We start from the raw sequence: 16,599 nt of genomic DNA, 5'->3' as shown, positions 1-16,599 counted from the left end.
ATATATGCTTATACTACTTTGCTAAAAATAATCAATTGTACTTCTCAGATAGAAGTTGTATTTGAATACTATTGATTACTGTGATGTGGGTTAATGTCCCGAGGTGAACACAGCTAAACCTTATTTCGGCACGTCTATTTCAGCATCTCCAAATACTTAACGCCGTAGACCGGTTGGATTCAAATATCTAACTAAAAGACAACTATAATCTAGCTGTACTTGTTTCTAACTGTAACAAGCAATTGGACGCTGAGACCTGCCTGGCTCGACCTGGTGATCAAAGAGCACTTCAAAAATAATTGAACTCTCCACAGTAAACACAAATCTCATGCAACAACAACGACTTGCGTATCGACAGAACAGACCAACAAATAAACATGTCAGATCTGATTGAAGACGACGACTGTCCGCCTCAATTAGTTGACGTTAGCGTTCCAGTTGCAGATGCGATACTAGATGAAGACGATGTATGTGCAGCAAATGATCTGTAGAAGATTTACTGACTAGTGACTGATAGGACGAGAAGAAAGTGCCATTGACTATTATCACCGGCTATTTGGGGGCTGGAAAATCGTATAAACATTGAGCTGTATACCTGAACTTGCTGACTGTGGTGAAAGCTGTCTGTTGAACAGTATCATGAGGCAAACCGATAAGAAAATTGCTGTTATTATGAATGGTCAGTATTTACTGCTTGTTACGAGTACTGTTAACTGATTCGACTTAGAATTTGGTGACTGTAAGGCCTATAACACTGTTGAGTTCTCAAGATCAAGATCTAACATATAGCCACCGACATTGAAAAGTCTCTCACTGTATCGGACGGAGCAGCAAATTATACGGAATGGTTAGAAATTGGGAACGGATGTTTATGCTGTACCGTAAAGTGCGTATCTGTTCATAAATGTTAGACTTAGCGCTGACTTAAACAGAGATAATGGAGTCATAGCTCTTGAATCATTGATGAAAAAGAAGGGCAAATTTGACTACATTCTGCTAGAAACAACGGGATTAGCAGATCCAGGTACTTAGCACAACGCAGATACTTTAAGTTGCTAACAAATCAAGGCCCTATCGCACAAATGTTTTGGCTAGACTCAGGACTTAAAGCATCTATCTATCTCGACGGCATAATTACCGTCGTCGACAGTATCAACATCATCAGGAATTTAGACGACACTTCAGTTGATGATCATCACCAGAATGAACAAGACGGTGAACACGAAAGTAATGGCGAGTTGGTCCCGACGTCAACAGCGTACATACAAATTTCGTACGCAGACGTGATCATAATGAATAAAGCAGACCTAGTAGACGACAGAATGAAGCTCGCAATTACAGAGCGGTTAATGGGAATAAATTCGCTGGCAACAATCATCCCGACGTCGTATTCTAGCATCGACAGTACAGAAGACATCTTAAATTTGTCCACGGTCGACAACGATCTGGCTCGGTGGGAACATCTGAAGGTGTCAAACAACATCAAAAAATTTCACGATCATGTACGTATTACGGTTTACGAGTCTAACTAGTATTGATATCAAAAAGAGAATCACGACGGTATGTTTACCACTACCAAAGTTCTCAGACGAAGAATACGAACGGTTTGACAGATGGTTACGGTCTCTGTTATGGGAAGACACAGTTGACGACTACAGAGTTGAAGTTCATCGACTGAAAGCTAAAGTGGTGTTAAATTCTAAGACCATAATCATTCAAGGCGTCAGAGACACGTACGACACCTTTCCCATCGGCCAGAGTCCGACCGATGAGGGAGGCAAGCTTGTAATTATCGGGAAAGGATTGGACTTTGATCAATTGACAGAGAGTCTCTCGACTAGTGTTTTAATAAGAGACTAGATTTCAATGTGTAAATATTATATTTGTATGGTATAGATTTACAAAACAAGCCGTATGCATATAAACCTTAAGCATAAAACGACACGGTTTTCGATTTCCGGGCTTGGACCTCAGTAATAGCCTCAACAAAGTCCTCATGCCGAATCTTAGACTGACCCGTACGCAGAGCAATCATACCAGCCTCAACTGCAACGGCCTTCAGTTGCGCGCCATTGAATTCGTCAGTACTCCGAGCCAGTTCCATCCAGTTCACAGAGTCGTCGACAGTCATCTTTCTAGCATGAATCTGTAAAATTCCAGCTCTAGCTTCCTCGTTTGGCAGAGGAAACTCGATCTTTCGATCTAATCGACCACTTCGTAGTAAAGCCGGGTCCAACACGTCGACTCTGTTTGTAGCGGCAAGAACTTTGACTCGATCATCGCTACTGAAGCCATCAAGCTGATTCAAAAGTTCCAACATGGTCCGCTGGACTTCTCGATCGCCAGACTTGTCGGAATCAAACCGTTTAGTCCCAACCGCATCCAACTCATCAATGAAAATGATTGCCGGAGCCTTCTCCTTGGCAAGCGAAAATGCATCTCTGACGAGTTTCGCACCATCACCAATGAACATCTGGACAAGTTGAGGACCAGCCAACTTCAAAAAAGTAGCGTTTGTTTGGGCAGCGCAGGCACGGGCCAGAAGTGTCTTTCCTGTACCAGGAGGGCCATACATCAAAGCACCTAATATGAATGAGCTTGATTTACATAAAACAAGATAAATAACACATACCCTTTGGTGGTTTGATTCCAAGCTTCTTAAATTTGTCAGCTTGCTTCATTGGCAACACAACAGCCTCCACCAATTCCTCAATCTGCTTGTCAAGACCGCCAATATCAGCATAAGTCTCAGTTGGCTTTTCATCGACCTCCATGGCCTTAACTCGACTGTCATACTCCGCAGGCAGAGTGTCAAGAACAAGATACGAGTCTTTGTTAACACCAATCAGATCACCTGGCTTAAGCTTCTCCGAATCAACCAGTCCAATAAGCGGCAAAAAGATGGTCTGTCGTGTCGAGGTCTTGATGACGGCTGATTTGCCAACACGAGTCGCATCCAGATCGATATTTGCACCTTCTTCAAGATCCTCACTGTTTGGATCCATATCCAGGATCTCGACGACGTTGCCTACAAGGTACGGCAGTTGTCTGTTGTTCTCGATCTTGTCCTGATTCTCCTTGATCCGTTCAGTCATGACCTTCTTCTCATGTGTCAATCGCTGAAACTCAGACCGTAAGACTTTGATATCATTTTCTAATAAACGTCGTCGGTTGACTATGTCTGGTGTGGATGAATTCAAAATCTCTGCCTCGATGCCATTTTCTTCTTCGTCCTTCTTTTCGGCATCGTCCATAATAACATCATTTGTAGGCTCAAGAGCCTCAAGTTCTTCGAGGGTTGCCATTGTGTGTATGAAAGCTGGCTGAGAATGTTGCTTTGGGTGAACTCAGCGCGTGTGAGCTCAACATAACACTAAGCCCTTGTATTTGTCATAGGAACACGTCAGAATATGTACTGATATATACGCCTCATGGCTAACACAGAAGTAATAATCAGCATTAATTAACTCCAACTTAGTTGACACTCGACATTTAACGAGACTGACAACACACGCAATCATCGCTGCACAAATAATGGCTACCGAACTGTCAGACACAATCAATTTACTTACATTTAAAGCCGGCAAAGTCGATTTTGAGCCATCGTCAAAACATTGCAAACCTCTACCTCAGAAAGGCAAGATCACACTGTCTAGGCCACGCAATGACGATGAGCCATTGCTCTCATTCATCTGGGAGCCACGAGGATCTTCAAAGAATGATCCGTCCGTTGAGAAAGATGAACTCATGATTTTCCCTGGTGATGCTGAATGGGTTCCGGTGCCGCAATGCAAGACTGGCCGTGTGTTTGCGCTGAAGTTTAGTAGTTCAAGCCAGCGGTCGTTCTTCTGGATGCAAGATCCACCAGAGGGAGACAAGTTGGACGAGGTCAGCGATGCCGATTTGAAGATTTCGACGCGAATCAACACGTTGTTTGAAGATGTTTTCGCGGATGAAGTGGATATCTCGGAAGACCATGCTGAGCCAGCGACAGAGACCGGAGCTGCTGAGCACACTGGCGATGTCGAAATGGCCGACTCGACTCCATCTCAGGGCAATAATGATTCTGCGACACAGTGAGTTAAAATGTTTTCTATTTTTGTAACATAAGCATGTACTTTTGCATTGGGTTGGATCACTTTGAATGGCGGTTCATGTTCAATGCGTGGGGTTTTGTTTCTTCATGAAACTGGTTACGCTTTTTTTTTTTGTGTTTCTGTTCAATTTTGTTAATACATTATTTTTTCGCATGAAGATCCCCGTTCTTGACCGACTTGCTACGATCAATCTCAATACCAACAAGTGGATTGGGACCTGCAACAGCTGGAGCGCCGGGATCAATCTCCAACATTACAGACGCGGTGTCTGCCTCTCAAATTGCTTCATATGTCAACTCTTTAGATGCTGCTGATTCACGACTCACGAGCTTGTACAATTTTCTACCAGCCGAAATTGCGCATAATAAGATGGAACTACTGCGTGTGCTGCAATCACCACAGTTCTTGCAGGGATTGAACAGTTTCAGCCAGACTTTGCATTCGTCAGAAGGATTTACAGTCGGACAGCTGGTATCCCAGGAATTAGGAATGCCATACAGGGGCGAGGGAATTGAAGGCTTTCTACGTGGAATCCTGGCGGCTGTTCAATCAGAACATGAATCAGACCAGAACCAGCCCGAAGATACAAACATGCAGGAGTAGATTTCATGGAATCTAAAATCTTAAATAGAATTACACACCTCGCACACTAGAAACGCCAAACGAGAACATTTCATAGACTTTTAAAATCGATGTAGAGTTACACATTACGTGCACTAGAAACGCCAAAACAAAAAACCACACTCCTAGAATACAAAACCGGCCCGCTATTTTCTAAATAAGTGATCCATCGCGGCATAGTTAATCTTTTTTGAAAACGCCTTCTTCTGTAACATCGCTTTCGCGCTCTCGGCAGGTGTTTCGGGCAGGTTCTCAGTCGTCGAATCACGCGGTTTGTTGCGCTTTCGTTTCCTCGGTTGTCGAATAATTCCAGCTTTCTCGTCGGCTTCCATTTTCAACCGCTTTTCTTCTTGAGCCTCCAAGTAGTCCTTATTCAACTCCATCCAGAATCTCGACTTAATCTCTACTTCTTTATCGTTTAGCATAAAAGACTGAATCTCGTCGTCATCGACATCTGATAACCGCTCAGGATCCTCGTAATACTCCCGACTGGCAGATAACTCGGTACTATCAACAGTCAGCTGCTCTCCCGATATCTGTTGAAATTTTTGGTCTTTCAGTGTCGAATCCAAATCTTCTTCAACAACCAACGCTAACTCTTCTTCATCATCTTCATTAACATCGTCGTCTTCAGTGCCTTCTAATTTCCCCTTTTCCCGTTTGACTAACAGTTTCGATTCTCGTTCTTTCTGTTCTGCCAACTCGCGTTGACGATGTCTTGTAAACGATGGAGGATCGGCTTCTGATTCAATGTTGGTACCTCTGAAATCCTGCACAGTTAAAGATCCAGCAGCAGTCAGTTTAAATTCATCTAGTCGTCGTTGGATAGTATCTTCAGCGACCTTTGCCACGTGCACAATCTCAGCTTTGCTTCGTCTGAAATTGTTCATTCGAGCAGCAACCAGAATACATGCACCGGCTACGCCAGCCGGCCGCCTTCCTTGATGCAACCAATCTTTTCCCATTCGCTGTACCAATCTTACCGCATCATTCATGACTTTTCTTGTTTCAGTCCCGAACTCAAGCTTGACTGCGAACCGTTGAATGTAGATAGACGGGTCAATAAGTGGAATCTTTTTGATCTGCAGGACCTTAACTAATTTGAGATATGTTGCGCCAATAGAGAACACACTGACTTGTAGCAAATCAGCAAAATCAATCAACATATGCGTTGTTTCCTGCTGTCGACATGCGACGTATAAACATGCCGCTACAACGTATTGTGACCGTCGACCTTGGACAAAGTTCTGAGTAACTGCAAGCTGGAACCATCGGTTTGCAACGTCACCAATGAAGTCAGGTAATTTCAACGCGTGAGCTAAGTTCATAATGCGTCTTTTGCCTATAAAGAGTCAACACAAGCCATAAGACGCCTAAAAAACCGCCTATTCTTACCATTAGTCAGAGTCTGTTCTCTTGACTCCCAAGATCCGTTCTTCCGAAACCCACCTCCAGTATTCCTAGCAAACGCTTGTAAAAGTCAGCAATATGCATTATAATACAAGCAAGCACCACATACCCTGATCTGCTCCAACAAAACTTCCATCTACTCTTGCTGCTCCGCTGGCAAATTCACTAAAAGTGACTTCGGAAACAATTTGGGACTCCTCGAGAACCGCAGCACAAGATGTGCAGACAATATCGCCCGCACCATTGTCCTCAATAGACGTGCCTTTACAGAATGGACACACAGTTCTTGCGGGCATTTTTGTTCGAGAACTAAATTTCCCACAGTAAAGGTGAGTTCGTGATGAGAGCGCGATGGATGAGATTTGGCGTTGCGTGTATATTTTATCACTAAGTATATGTAAGCATTGTAATATTAAGGTTCGCACTACAGACAAGAATCAAAGCTTAACCTTAATTTAATTATTAGGGGTTCCGCACCCGCCGTGGACTCGGTATCGCCAACAAGACGTCGTCATCTTTGTGATACGTAACTTTTGATCCTAAGAGAAAGAGAGAGTGAAGGTGAAATATAAGTTTGCGTATTCTAGTTTTTTTTGGCACGGAGCTTATTATCATCTGCAGTTGGCTCACACAGTCCTTTCTATGGTTTAAATAGCATACAGCTCAATAAACAATGGACTTAAACGATACTCCCAACTCAGTGACAGACCCTGTCATCATCACCACAGATCTCAAAGAGACCTCGGCACCAAAACACGGCAAATCTTTATCAGTCTCAATTCCTGATCTGACGACAAAAATGTCTAATCTCTCATTTTCAATTCCGGTTCCGTCGAGAATATCCAGAGCTGTGAGATTAGGCCATTCAAGAAACACTTCAGACACAAACAGTATAACCTCAAGTGACTCAATGGCCGTGCAATTCGATGACCATTCATCGCCAGCAAGTCCAGCTAAAGGTGACCGTCCACCAGTCGGACTTATACTTGGACGTGGCAGATCTACACAGCGGTCGACGTCGCAATCAAAGCGATCGTCTTCTATCGATGTTGCAAGACCGACTTTTATGGGACAATCTTTTTTTGCAGTACTTTCGGCGACTTCTCGGGCTAAATTCAACAGATTGTTGCCCACAGATGCAGACGAAAATGAAATTGAAGCTCCCGAACTTGACGAGAATGACAGTTTCGATGATGAAGATGAAGACAGCAGAGGTAGAGTACAAGATACTGCTACTGATGACCATGGCAACCATGTACCCATGGCTTCTTCTTTCCTGTTAAACAGTGAGTCGTTTGTACCAGAAGATGAGAGTCATACAGAGGGTGAAGATATGCATGCTTCGCGGCATCATCACTTCATGTCGATGCTTCAACCCATCATGTCGGCCGGCTCAAAGTCTTCGGGACATACCATTACAATTGACAGCGTGGAAGCTGAAGGCGATAAAATTGAAGACGCACATTCATCACTTGAAGCCAGTAAATCTGGTTTATTGGCAGATAAACTGATGGAAGTTTTTGGTTTTCCACAGCGTGAAGAGACGGTTGCTGGTAAGTGCTTGCACTCAATTTGTACGATTCAGCTTAACATGCAGAATTCCCTTGCTATTTACTCAAAAGCGTGTTACTACAAGGCCATATGTTCATAACACAGAAACACGTTGCATTCTTTGCTTATATCCCACACAAAACGGTACGCCACTCTAGTTGCTAATCATTAATCATAGCTGATATGCGGGTAGAACACAACATTTATGTCTGGCTCGCTTGCTCGCAAAAACCGGGCGACAGCTCGATATTCACGATTCTGGTGTGTCATCAAAGACAACGTGTTTTCATATTTCAACTCGTCTACAGAACTTTACTTTCCAGTCGGCACAATTGACTTACGCTATGCTACAGGGGTAGAGCTAGCTCATTCTGAAACAACAGCAGCATCGGCTGGAACGGATCCGGTTTCGTTCATTATGACGACGCAGACAAAGAGGTACCAGTTTCGAGCAGATTCTTACGTGAGTGCAAAGCAATGGATCAAATCCCTTCAGCGAGCCATATTCCGATCGCACAACGACGGCGACTCAGTCAAGATTGTCATTCCGTCTGAAAACATTTTTGATATTGAAGAAAGCCCGGTTTTGGAATGTGCAGACACAGTCAAGATCAAGGTTGTCGACGTTAACAGGGATACATATGACATGGATGAATACTTTTTTTCGTTCTTTTCTAACGGCGACGAAGCTTTTAAGCGATTGCGCGAGACTGTTAAACTTGTGTCAATATCTCCGCGTACTGTGGGAGAGTTGTCAGAAACAGCTATTGCAGACGATGACGACGAATTGAGTGATACCGATGTCGAGCAAATTAGCCAATCTGTCATATTCGACAAGGATCATCTGCACGAGTCTATTGTTGACACAACTGAGTTTAGAGGCAAGCAGTCGAGACCATCGGCGCCGTACTTAGCCAGCATTGACGATAGCGCACACCCAGGGCGACCAAAATCGCGGACACGGTCGAGGACGCCAAATGCTACCAGACGCCGGTCTCGATCGACTGCTGCGTTGGATAGAGATCACGTATCTCCAATTACACGTGGCCGGGCGTTGAGCAACGCATCCATGTCGCCGTTGCGAACAGCAGCCAGCCCATTACGTGCACTGTCGCATTTACATTCGCGAGTAAAAGAAATGATTGTGCCATCATCACCAGCAACCGCTTCGTCTTCCACATCACTATCATCGGCACCGTCGTCCCCGTCTACTCACTCACTGGCCCCACCAATACAGGTTACCGAACCGCAATCGCGAGACAGCTCGGAGATGGATATGTCGGATGAGCTAGTAGACGTGCAGCCCAACTCGGGAATGTCGGGTGCAACCACTCCGCACGAGGGCTGGTCTGACTGGGTGCGCAGACGGGGGCGTAAAGTGACGAGTATGCTTCCGAACGTGTCGACCGGTTACGTCGAGAAGGTTGGGGAGATGTGGAGCGGCAATTCGAAGCATTTTGACGGCAGAATAATGCCGGAGTCGGAAGAGACTGTCACGGCGGAGTCGGAAAAAGAGAGCGCTGAGCGGTTCAGGGCCCATTTTGCGTTGTCGGACGATGAGAAGTTGATTGCGAGTTATTATGGGTATCTCCACCGAGCGATTCCGTCTTACGGAAAAATGTATCTTGGATCGTCGCATTTTTGTTTCCGCAGTCTGTTGCCGGGAACGAAGACAAAGGTTTGTAGTTTGGTATCGGAGCAAGACTATGGCTAACGATTAGATGGTGTTACCTTATGAGGACGTTGAGAATGTTGAGAAAGAGCGAGGGTTTCGGTTTGGATACTCTGCTCTGGTAATCATGATTCATGGACACGAGGAAATTTTCTTTGAGTTCAGATCTGCAGACAATCGAAATGATTGCACAATTACATTACTCCGACAGTTAGAGGAATACCGAAAGACAAATGCCGAGCTTCGCACACATTCATTAAACCCAGCTGAAAGTGCACTGTTGAAGTCTCACAAGCCGTCTGCAGAGCAGCAAAAGTTGATTCGGTCGCATAACATTTTTGGAGCAGCGACTGTAATTCTGGACGGTCCGCAGTCTCAGATGGATTTGGTCAAGGTGCCAGCCAAACTAAGATTTACGTGTTTGACTATTGGATCACGTGGCGATGTGCAGCCGTATATTGCTTTGGCAAAGGGACTGATGGCCGACGGACACAGTGTGCGGATAGCAACTCATGAAGAGTTTGGACCCTGGATTGAAAGTTACGGAATCGAGTTCCGTGCGATTGCTGGCGACCCTGCCGTGTTGATGAAGATCAGTGTAGAGCACGGTATGTTCACGTACTCGTTTTTGAAAGAAGCGTCGGCGACTCTACGTGGATGGATCACTGAATTACTCGAGACTGCATGGATCGCGTGTGAAGGTACTGACGTATTGATTGAGTCGCCGTCTGCGATGGCGGGGATCCATATTGCGCAGAAGTTGCGAATTCCGTACTTCCGAGCGTTCACCATGCCATGGACACGGACGCGCGCGTATCCGCATGCTTTTGCTGTACCGGAACAGAAGATGGGAGGATCGTATAACTACATTACTTATGTCATGTTTGACAATGTGTTTTGGAAAGGTGTATCCGGGCAGGTCAACAAATGGCGCGAGTCAACATTAAAGCTGCCGCGCACGAATCTCGACAAGCTGCAAGTCAACAAAGTCCCTTTCATGTACAATTTTTCACCGACCGTGGTCCCGCCCCCACTGGACTATCCGGATTGGATCAAGGTGACTGGGTACTGGTTTTTAGACGAAGGAAACGCGGACTACAAGCCTGATGCGAAGCTGATGCAGTTCATTGCGGACGCACGACGGGACAACAAGAAGTTGGTGTACATTGGTTTCGGGTCTATTGTGGTCGCGTCCTCGCGTGAGCTGACTCAGGCTGTCGTGGATTCTGTGGTCAAGGCTGACGTCAGGTGTATTTTGTCGAAGGGATGGTTCGACAGACTGAGCGACACTGATCCGCATTTACCAGAGATCCCGTTGCCAACGAGCATCATTTCGATAAAAGCTGCACCACACGACTGGTTGTTCCCGCAAGTCGACGCGGCGATACACCATGGTGGCTCCGGCACGACCGGCGCGTCATTGAGGGCTGGGATCCCGACCGTGATCAAGCCTTTTTTTGGCGACCAGTTTTTCTACGCGAACCGGGTCCAGGACCTTGGGGCCGGGATCCACTTGCGCAAGCTCACTGTGCGGCAATTTCATAAAGCGTTGTGGGAGGCGACGCATAACGAGCGGATCGTGCAGAGGGCGAAAGCGATCGGCGAGCAAATCCGGAAGGAGAACGGGGTGCAGACTGCGGTACAGACTATTTACGAGCAGCTGGACTATGCCCAAGGAGTTATATGTCATGACAGCGGGGATATGAGTGATAAGGATGAGAGCTGGTACATGGTTGAGAAGTCACCGACCGCTAGTCCAAGATTAGCGTGATCATTTGCATAGATACAATATGTATTACATTGGTTGTGTTCATTCGTTTTTCCTAATATAATATACCCGATTGCAAACAAATATTATAAGGCTATACAGTGACTATACCAAATAAAACGTCTGTGGTTTCCGGGACAAAGCCTAACAATAATAATATAATGATTTGCAGTTTCTTTCCTATGTTGAGCCCCCACCGAAACACCGACATGATCAAAACAAAACTAAAATAGCAAAAGTATCCGCTCACGCAAAATATCTACAGCGCCATCAATATACTACAGCTACCCCAACACTGATGACAATGTAGATGGATAGATGAATCTAATCATTCTTCGTCTTCGAAAACGCCGTCTTCTTCATCAACATTATCAAACTTGGACTGGGCGTCGACCCAGGACGGGCGCCGGTTGGCCCCGAATCCGCCATTGGAGTTTGAGCGGCGACGTTGAATATTTGGATTGAAGTTGTAATTGTCTTCAACGTCAACCAATTCGTCTTCTTCTCGACCCCTGTTAAATTGCGTCAGTTTAGTTTCATAGATGTATGTGGGAATGGAATGCGGAGGAGGTTGGGAATGATGTCATTGCTCCCAACGTCCCAATGGAGCGCCAATTCAGGCACATCGACACAAACCCACGATACACGAATAGGATGAATGAGAACATACCAATTGCCACGGCCAGCTCCGTTTTTCTTTGATTTAAAAGGATTCTGATTGTGGTCACCCAAGGCAGTTGACTTGCCAGCGAATCGGGGGAAGACTTCAGCAGCAACAGCAGCTTCAGCATGGGAGCTTGAGTTTGAACGGACGGTTCTAGTCATTTTAAGATCAATTGAGTATGCAACAAGGTAATTGGGTATGTAGAGCCGTGATAATAGTAGTGATAGTAGTTGTAGAAGATATAAAGTAAGAAGGAAGAAGAGAGAAGGTTGGACACAGGGCGGGGACTTTAAATGAATTTTAGAGTGAAGCGATGGAAGGACCAATGAGAGAGTTTGAGCGAAGGGAAAGGGTGGACAGTTACTATTATGAGTAATAAAATGATCACATAGTAATAGGAATGAGTGAGTGGTGTGCTTCTTTATCTCTCAATCGTCGCGCGTTCCCAAAATGCGAAACGGTCGAGAGTTCGAAGGCCACGCGATTCTTCGCCCAAATAATGTCATGATAAGCCTCATCACACGACCATATACAGCCAGAGCCATGTTGCACAGCCATACATACACAATACCCTTACAAATCTACATCACACAATACCCTTATTTATAATAACATACCCTTACCCTCGATGACTAATTGCTTTGATATTACAATTCTCAGTAATTTCTAGTTGAAGGAACAATTTTTTTTTTAATTTCTCTCGCACGTTTTGTAGAAGCAGAAAAGCAGAAATATACACGATTCATGATGCCTTCACTGTTACTTACTCACCCTTCGCTTGCAGCTGACCCGTCAGCGGTCTCTGCACTCACAGCTTCATTACCTACTCCAGTTGCCCACCAAATGTTGGACCGACTTGCCGCCGGCGCAATCTCACTTCCAAAGGCACAATACACCCTTATTCGAATTGCTCCTACTGGCACTAAAATACCTCAATCAGTACTTGAGCCAATGTTTGAGTCGCTTGTGCCTGGTGGTAAAGTCGAAGGTGCAGGCCAAAGCCAGCACATGGATGCGATTATGAATGGGTTCTTAGTGTCTGGCGAGTCAGAGGCAGTATGGACGCGTCCAGAAGTACAGAAGGTTGTTATGCTTAAGCGGAGAGCTCCTGCTGAGAAACAGACAGGCGCGGTACTTAGCATTTTCAATAAGTCGCCATCATCTGCCTCGTCTCCTGCTCTATCTGTCGCCTCATCTTCTTCAGCTACATCCTCACTTGCTTCTCCTAGGCAGAACCCTGCTACATGGACTGTTGATATTGACGATGGACTCTTTTTTGATGATGACGATGACGAGTTGATCGACGAAGATGCGCTTCTTGACGGTGATCTTCCTGACACGATTAAAATTCCAATCGTATGCCAACCTTCAGGCAAGCGACGCCGGAAGGCATGCAAGGATTGTACATGCGGACTTAGAGAGCTTGAATTACAGGAGGAAGAAGCGTTGCGCGCTAAGCAGGCCCAAGTTGTTACATTGTCGATGGATGACACCGCAGAGATTGATTTCACAGTGCCTGGGAAAACTGGGTCGTGTGGAAACTGCTCACTTGGTGACGCGTTCCGATGCGACGGATGCCCGTATCTCGGTCTTCCTCCGTTCAAGGAAGGCGAGGTTGTCAGTTTGGACGCGTTGGGAGGTGATGACTTTTAAAAAGAAAGCGCATTGCTAAAAATAATAAGAATGAGGTTTGGTTCAATAAGCATGGGGGGTCTGGCATTGTTTTGGATTTTCATAAGATTGCATATCATGACATTCTTTAATTAGAATCTAGATTTGTATTACCAATGTAATTATGTTCAACTATCCGATGTTCTATAATAAATTCTGTAAGGAGTACAAGTTTACTTCTAGAGCCGCACAATCGCGACTAGAGAGGCCTGGTAGACATTCTCAATCTGCTCGACCGTTTAATCTCGCAGTTTTCATTGTTCATATTTTTAGTATTGTTGCAATTCTGACAAAGACGCGTCCGTGGAAGTTGGTTGATTGACTGAGTATCACTATACTACTCAACATCGTTACCGTGCTGTATACGACTTCATATAAGAGTAAGCCGTTAACCGCCAACTAATCAGGACAGATAGTTAAGTCGCGTTTAGGCAGCTTAGCGCGTACATAAAACATTACGTGACCTGTTAAAATGGATTTCTTAAAGTCAACAATCGCGTCAATAGCTGCAAAAACGAATTCTGCATTTCCCTACTCAATCGGGGAAAGAATTGAGTATCAAAACGATACAATCTGGACCGTATACCATGGAACCCGGCGGGTATGTTGGTTTAGTAGGTCGCTTTAAGGCAAAGCTGACCAGGCATGTTTAAGACCGATAACACAGCTTGCACAATCTTCGAGTTCAACATAGTCGAAAACAGGACTCGTGTTCCTCTTGCGCGAAACGCAAGTAAAAAACTACGGACTTTGATGTTTCCGGGTGTGATTAAAGTGTTGGATACATACGAAGTTTGTTTGGTAATAGTTTTTGTGGTGATTGCCATACTGATTTTAGAATAGACGGAAAATGACATTTACGTTGTGACTGAAAACGTTACACCTCTAGATGTTGCCATTCAGAATCGGAAACTAATGAATAACGAAAGCATCAGATGGGGATTACATACAATCGCGCTCACGTTACGATTTATCAATGTCGACGCGTCTTCAATTCACGGCAATATTCGCATGTCATCTATATTCATAACTGACAGCGGCGAATGGAAGTTATCCGGGTTCGATCTCTTGACGTCAACAAAGGACGAAGATCCAATTATTTACACTTTTGGAGGTCTGGTTCCCGACAGCGGTAAATACGCGTCTCCAGAGATTGGTAAAGGCGGTTGGGAAATTTTGAGAAAGCAACCGCATCACTTGCTCGACTCATGGCAGTATGGCGCCCTAATTTTCGAGATTTTCAATGGAAAGTTTACAAGTTCAGACCAATTGCAGTCGTCAATGCGGAAACAAATTCCGCCAGACTTATTTGGTCCATTTAAGAAACTAGTTCAGACTACGCCACGATCGAGAGCCAGCATAAAACAGTTTATTGATGTCGGAAGAGATGACAGCAAAGCTACGCCCGGTGGTGGGTTTTTCCGATCAGACATGATCATGCTGTCTGAAAACATTGAGAACTTGAGCGTACAGAGCGAGTATGAAAGAGAGGCTTTCGTAAAGGAATTCCAGCGCGTGAAGGATAAGTTCCCGCCGAGCTACTTGCGGTTAAGAGTCTTGCCTGAACTTGTCAAGTGCTTTGAGTTTGGTGGTGGCGGCCCTAGAATTCTGTCTGTCATGCTCGACATCTCGCAGCACATGTCACCAGAAGAATTCCAAGTAGCTGTCGCGCCAACGATTCTCAAAATGTTTGGCGTACCTGATCGGGCTATTCGAATTGCCCTGCTAGAAGCGCTGCCAAAGTTCATCGACTCCATGACAAACAAAATGGTGAATGATAAGCTGTTTCCAGACTTATTAACAGGATTTGTCGATGCTGCACCCGCAGTCAGAGAACAAACCGTTAAGGCGGTTCTGGTGTTGATGCCGAAACTTTCTGACCGGAATATTAACAACGATTTACTACGTCATTTAGCAAAGACGCAGAACGATGAGCAGCCTGGTATTCGGACCAACACGACCATTTGCTTGGGTAAGATCGCACACAGTCTTGGTCCAAACACACGGTCGCGGGTTCTGACGGCCGCTTTCACACGGTCTCTACGTGATCCCTTCGTGCACGGTCGGAATGCGGCATTGATGGCGTTGGCAGTCACGGTTGATATTTTCTCGGCCGACGATTGCGCTAGCAAGTTATTGCCTGCTATATGTCCGCTTCTTATTGACAAAGAAAAGATTGTACGGACGCAGGCGCACAAGACGGTGGACGTGTATATGGGAAAAGTAAATGCGCATGCAGCATCGATGCCAGACTTGAACTCTACACAGCCACTAAACTCGGCGCCTGCTTCGTTGGCAGGTACTCCCAAGCCGGCTGATGGTTCAGATGGTAATGGACCGGAAGGATCTTGGGCAGGATGGGCTATTAATGGGTTTACCAAACGAATGGGAGTGGATGATGGTGTTGAAATAAATCATGGTGTACCTTCGCCATCTGCGGAGCGCGTATCAACTGACTCGTCTCTGTCAAGCACGCTTGCGGCCAACCGTTTACCTGCAATAAATTTGAGTCCTGCGTCGTCAGTCACACGACCGTCGTCTGCGACATCATCAATTGGATTTGGCAGTACAGCAGTAGCGAAATCATTTGAACCGATTGAAGACAACGACGATTTTGCGTGGGGTGGATTTGATGATGACGCAGATACAACTGCACACACGGTTAAGCCCGCCAACACGGAAGAAGACGACTGGGCGTCGTTTGACGAGCCGGTACGAAGTGTGAGCGTGCCAGCCAAATCAGTGGCTACAAAGGTCACAACGACAACGATCCGCAACGATGCTGCGACTAAACGTCCGACCACTTCTACAAAAACTACGACTGTTAATCGGACGACAGCTTCAGCTACGGCCACAAAGAGTTTGGCACCGACAGGGAAATCGCATTCAATCGCTGCTCATAAAAATCGAAAGAAAAAGGAGTCAATGTTTGCCGATACAGAAGCTGCTGATGACGATGGATGGGGAGATGGATGGTAGATAATGAAACATAATACTAATACAAATAAATTACTAATAAGTTACATAACTCTGAATTTGGGATCAATTTGGACATGACCGGGAGATTTTATTGTTGAACTTTTACCCGATTTGTGACGTAGAAAGTTTAATAAACCTTATGCAAATAATACATTATATAAGACAG

The 16,599-nt window shown here is 45.3% G+C and overlaps 8 protein-coding genes across 8 annotated transcripts; 5 read left to right on the top strand and 3 right to left on the bottom strand.

Moving 5' to 3' along the window:
• Window positions 1-142: 142 nt before the first annotated feature.
• V1512DRAFT_264329 (CobW/HypB/UreG, nucleotide-binding domain-containing protein) lies at window positions 143-1,917 on the top strand. The gene is made up of 8 exons (XM_066916673.1): window positions 143-467; window positions 518-573; window positions 621-679; window positions 728-739; window positions 790-886; window positions 933-1,024; window positions 1,069-1,502; window positions 1,549-1,917. Exons 1-8 carry the CDS (start codon window positions 378-380, stop codon window positions 1,858-1,860), a joined length of 1,152 nt encoding a protein of 383 aa, XP_066771030.1. The 5' UTR covers window positions 143-377; the 3' UTR covers window positions 1,861-1,917.
• Window positions 1,862-3,435, bottom strand: V1512DRAFT_264327 (P-loop containing nucleoside triphosphate hydrolase protein). Its single transcript, XM_066916672.1, has 2 exons — window positions 2,633-3,435; window positions 1,862-2,583 (listed from the first exon to the last, which is right to left on the bottom strand). Exons 1-2 carry the CDS (start codon window positions 3,303-3,305, stop codon window positions 1,928-1,930), a joined length of 1,329 nt encoding a protein of 442 aa, XP_066771029.1. The 5' UTR covers window positions 3,306-3,435; the 3' UTR covers window positions 1,862-1,927.
• Window positions 3,436-3,469: 34 nt separating this feature from the next.
• Window positions 3,470-4,893, top strand: V1512DRAFT_264326 (proteasome complex subunit Rpn13 ubiquitin receptor-domain-containing protein). The gene is made up of 2 exons (XM_066916671.1): window positions 3,470-4,076; window positions 4,256-4,893. Exons 1-2 carry the CDS (start codon window positions 3,535-3,537, stop codon window positions 4,698-4,700), a joined length of 987 nt encoding a protein of 328 aa, XP_066771028.1. The 5' UTR covers window positions 3,470-3,534; the 3' UTR covers window positions 4,701-4,893.
• Window positions 4,783-6,635, bottom strand: V1512DRAFT_28562 (Brf1-like TBP-binding domain-containing protein). Its single transcript, XM_066918060.1, has 4 exons — window positions 6,561-6,635; window positions 6,238-6,515; window positions 6,114-6,188; window positions 4,783-6,060 (listed from the first exon to the last, which is right to left on the bottom strand). The coding sequence occupies exons 2-4, from the start codon at window positions 6,422-6,424 to the stop codon at window positions 4,865-4,867; spliced, it is 1,458 nt and encodes a 485-aa protein (XP_066771027.1). The 5' UTR covers window positions 6,425-6,515; window positions 6,561-6,635; the 3' UTR covers window positions 4,783-4,864.
• Window positions 6,636-7,389: 754 nt separating this feature from the next.
• Window positions 7,390-11,122, top strand: V1512DRAFT_209021 (uncharacterized protein; the record flags this gene model as incomplete). Its single annotated transcript, XM_066913455.1, has 4 exons — window positions 7,390-7,681; window positions 7,726-7,823; window positions 7,873-9,357; window positions 9,401-11,122. The coding sequence occupies 4 exons, from the start codon at window positions 7,390-7,392 to the stop codon at window positions 11,120-11,122; spliced, it is 3,597 nt and encodes a 1,198-aa protein (XP_066771026.1).
• Window positions 11,114-12,101, bottom strand: V1512DRAFT_276740 (uncharacterized protein). Its single transcript, XM_066917881.1, has 2 exons — window positions 11,790-12,101; window positions 11,114-11,631 (listed from the first exon to the last, which is right to left on the bottom strand). Exons 1-2 carry the CDS (start codon window positions 11,942-11,944, stop codon window positions 11,448-11,450), a joined length of 339 nt encoding a protein of 112 aa, XP_066771025.1. The 5' UTR covers window positions 11,945-12,101; the 3' UTR covers window positions 11,114-11,447.
• A 269-nt stretch (window positions 12,102-12,370) lies between these two features.
• V1512DRAFT_264320 (cytokine-induced anti-apoptosis inhibitor 1, Fe-S biogenesis-domain-containing protein) lies at window positions 12,371-13,595 on the top strand. The gene has a single exon (XM_066916670.1). The coding sequence runs from the start codon at window positions 12,528-12,530 to the stop codon at window positions 13,434-13,436; it is 909 nt and encodes a 302-aa protein (XP_066771024.1). The 5' UTR covers window positions 12,371-12,527; the 3' UTR covers window positions 13,437-13,595.
• Window positions 13,596-13,653: 58 nt separating this feature from the next.
• On the top strand, window positions 13,654-16,533 carry V1512DRAFT_291830 (armadillo-type protein). Its single transcript, XM_066918269.1, has 4 exons — window positions 13,654-13,834; window positions 13,886-14,055; window positions 14,109-14,246; window positions 14,298-16,533. The coding sequence occupies exons 2-4, from the start codon at window positions 13,927-13,929 to the stop codon at window positions 16,431-16,433; spliced, it is 2,403 nt and encodes an 800-aa protein (XP_066771023.1). The 5' UTR covers window positions 13,654-13,834; window positions 13,886-13,926; the 3' UTR covers window positions 16,434-16,533.
• Window positions 16,534-16,599: the final 66 nt, after the last annotated feature.

Source organism: Lipomyces arxii, assembly GCF_038497795.1.
Source record: "Lipomyces arxii strain Phaff 12-163 unplaced genomic scaffold V1512scaffold_10, whole genome shotgun sequence".
Classification (NCBI taxonomy): Eukaryota; Fungi; Ascomycota; class Lipomycetes; order Lipomycetales; family Lipomycetaceae; genus Lipomyces; species Lipomyces arxii.
This window is presented reverse-complemented; position numbering and strand designations above follow the sequence as displayed.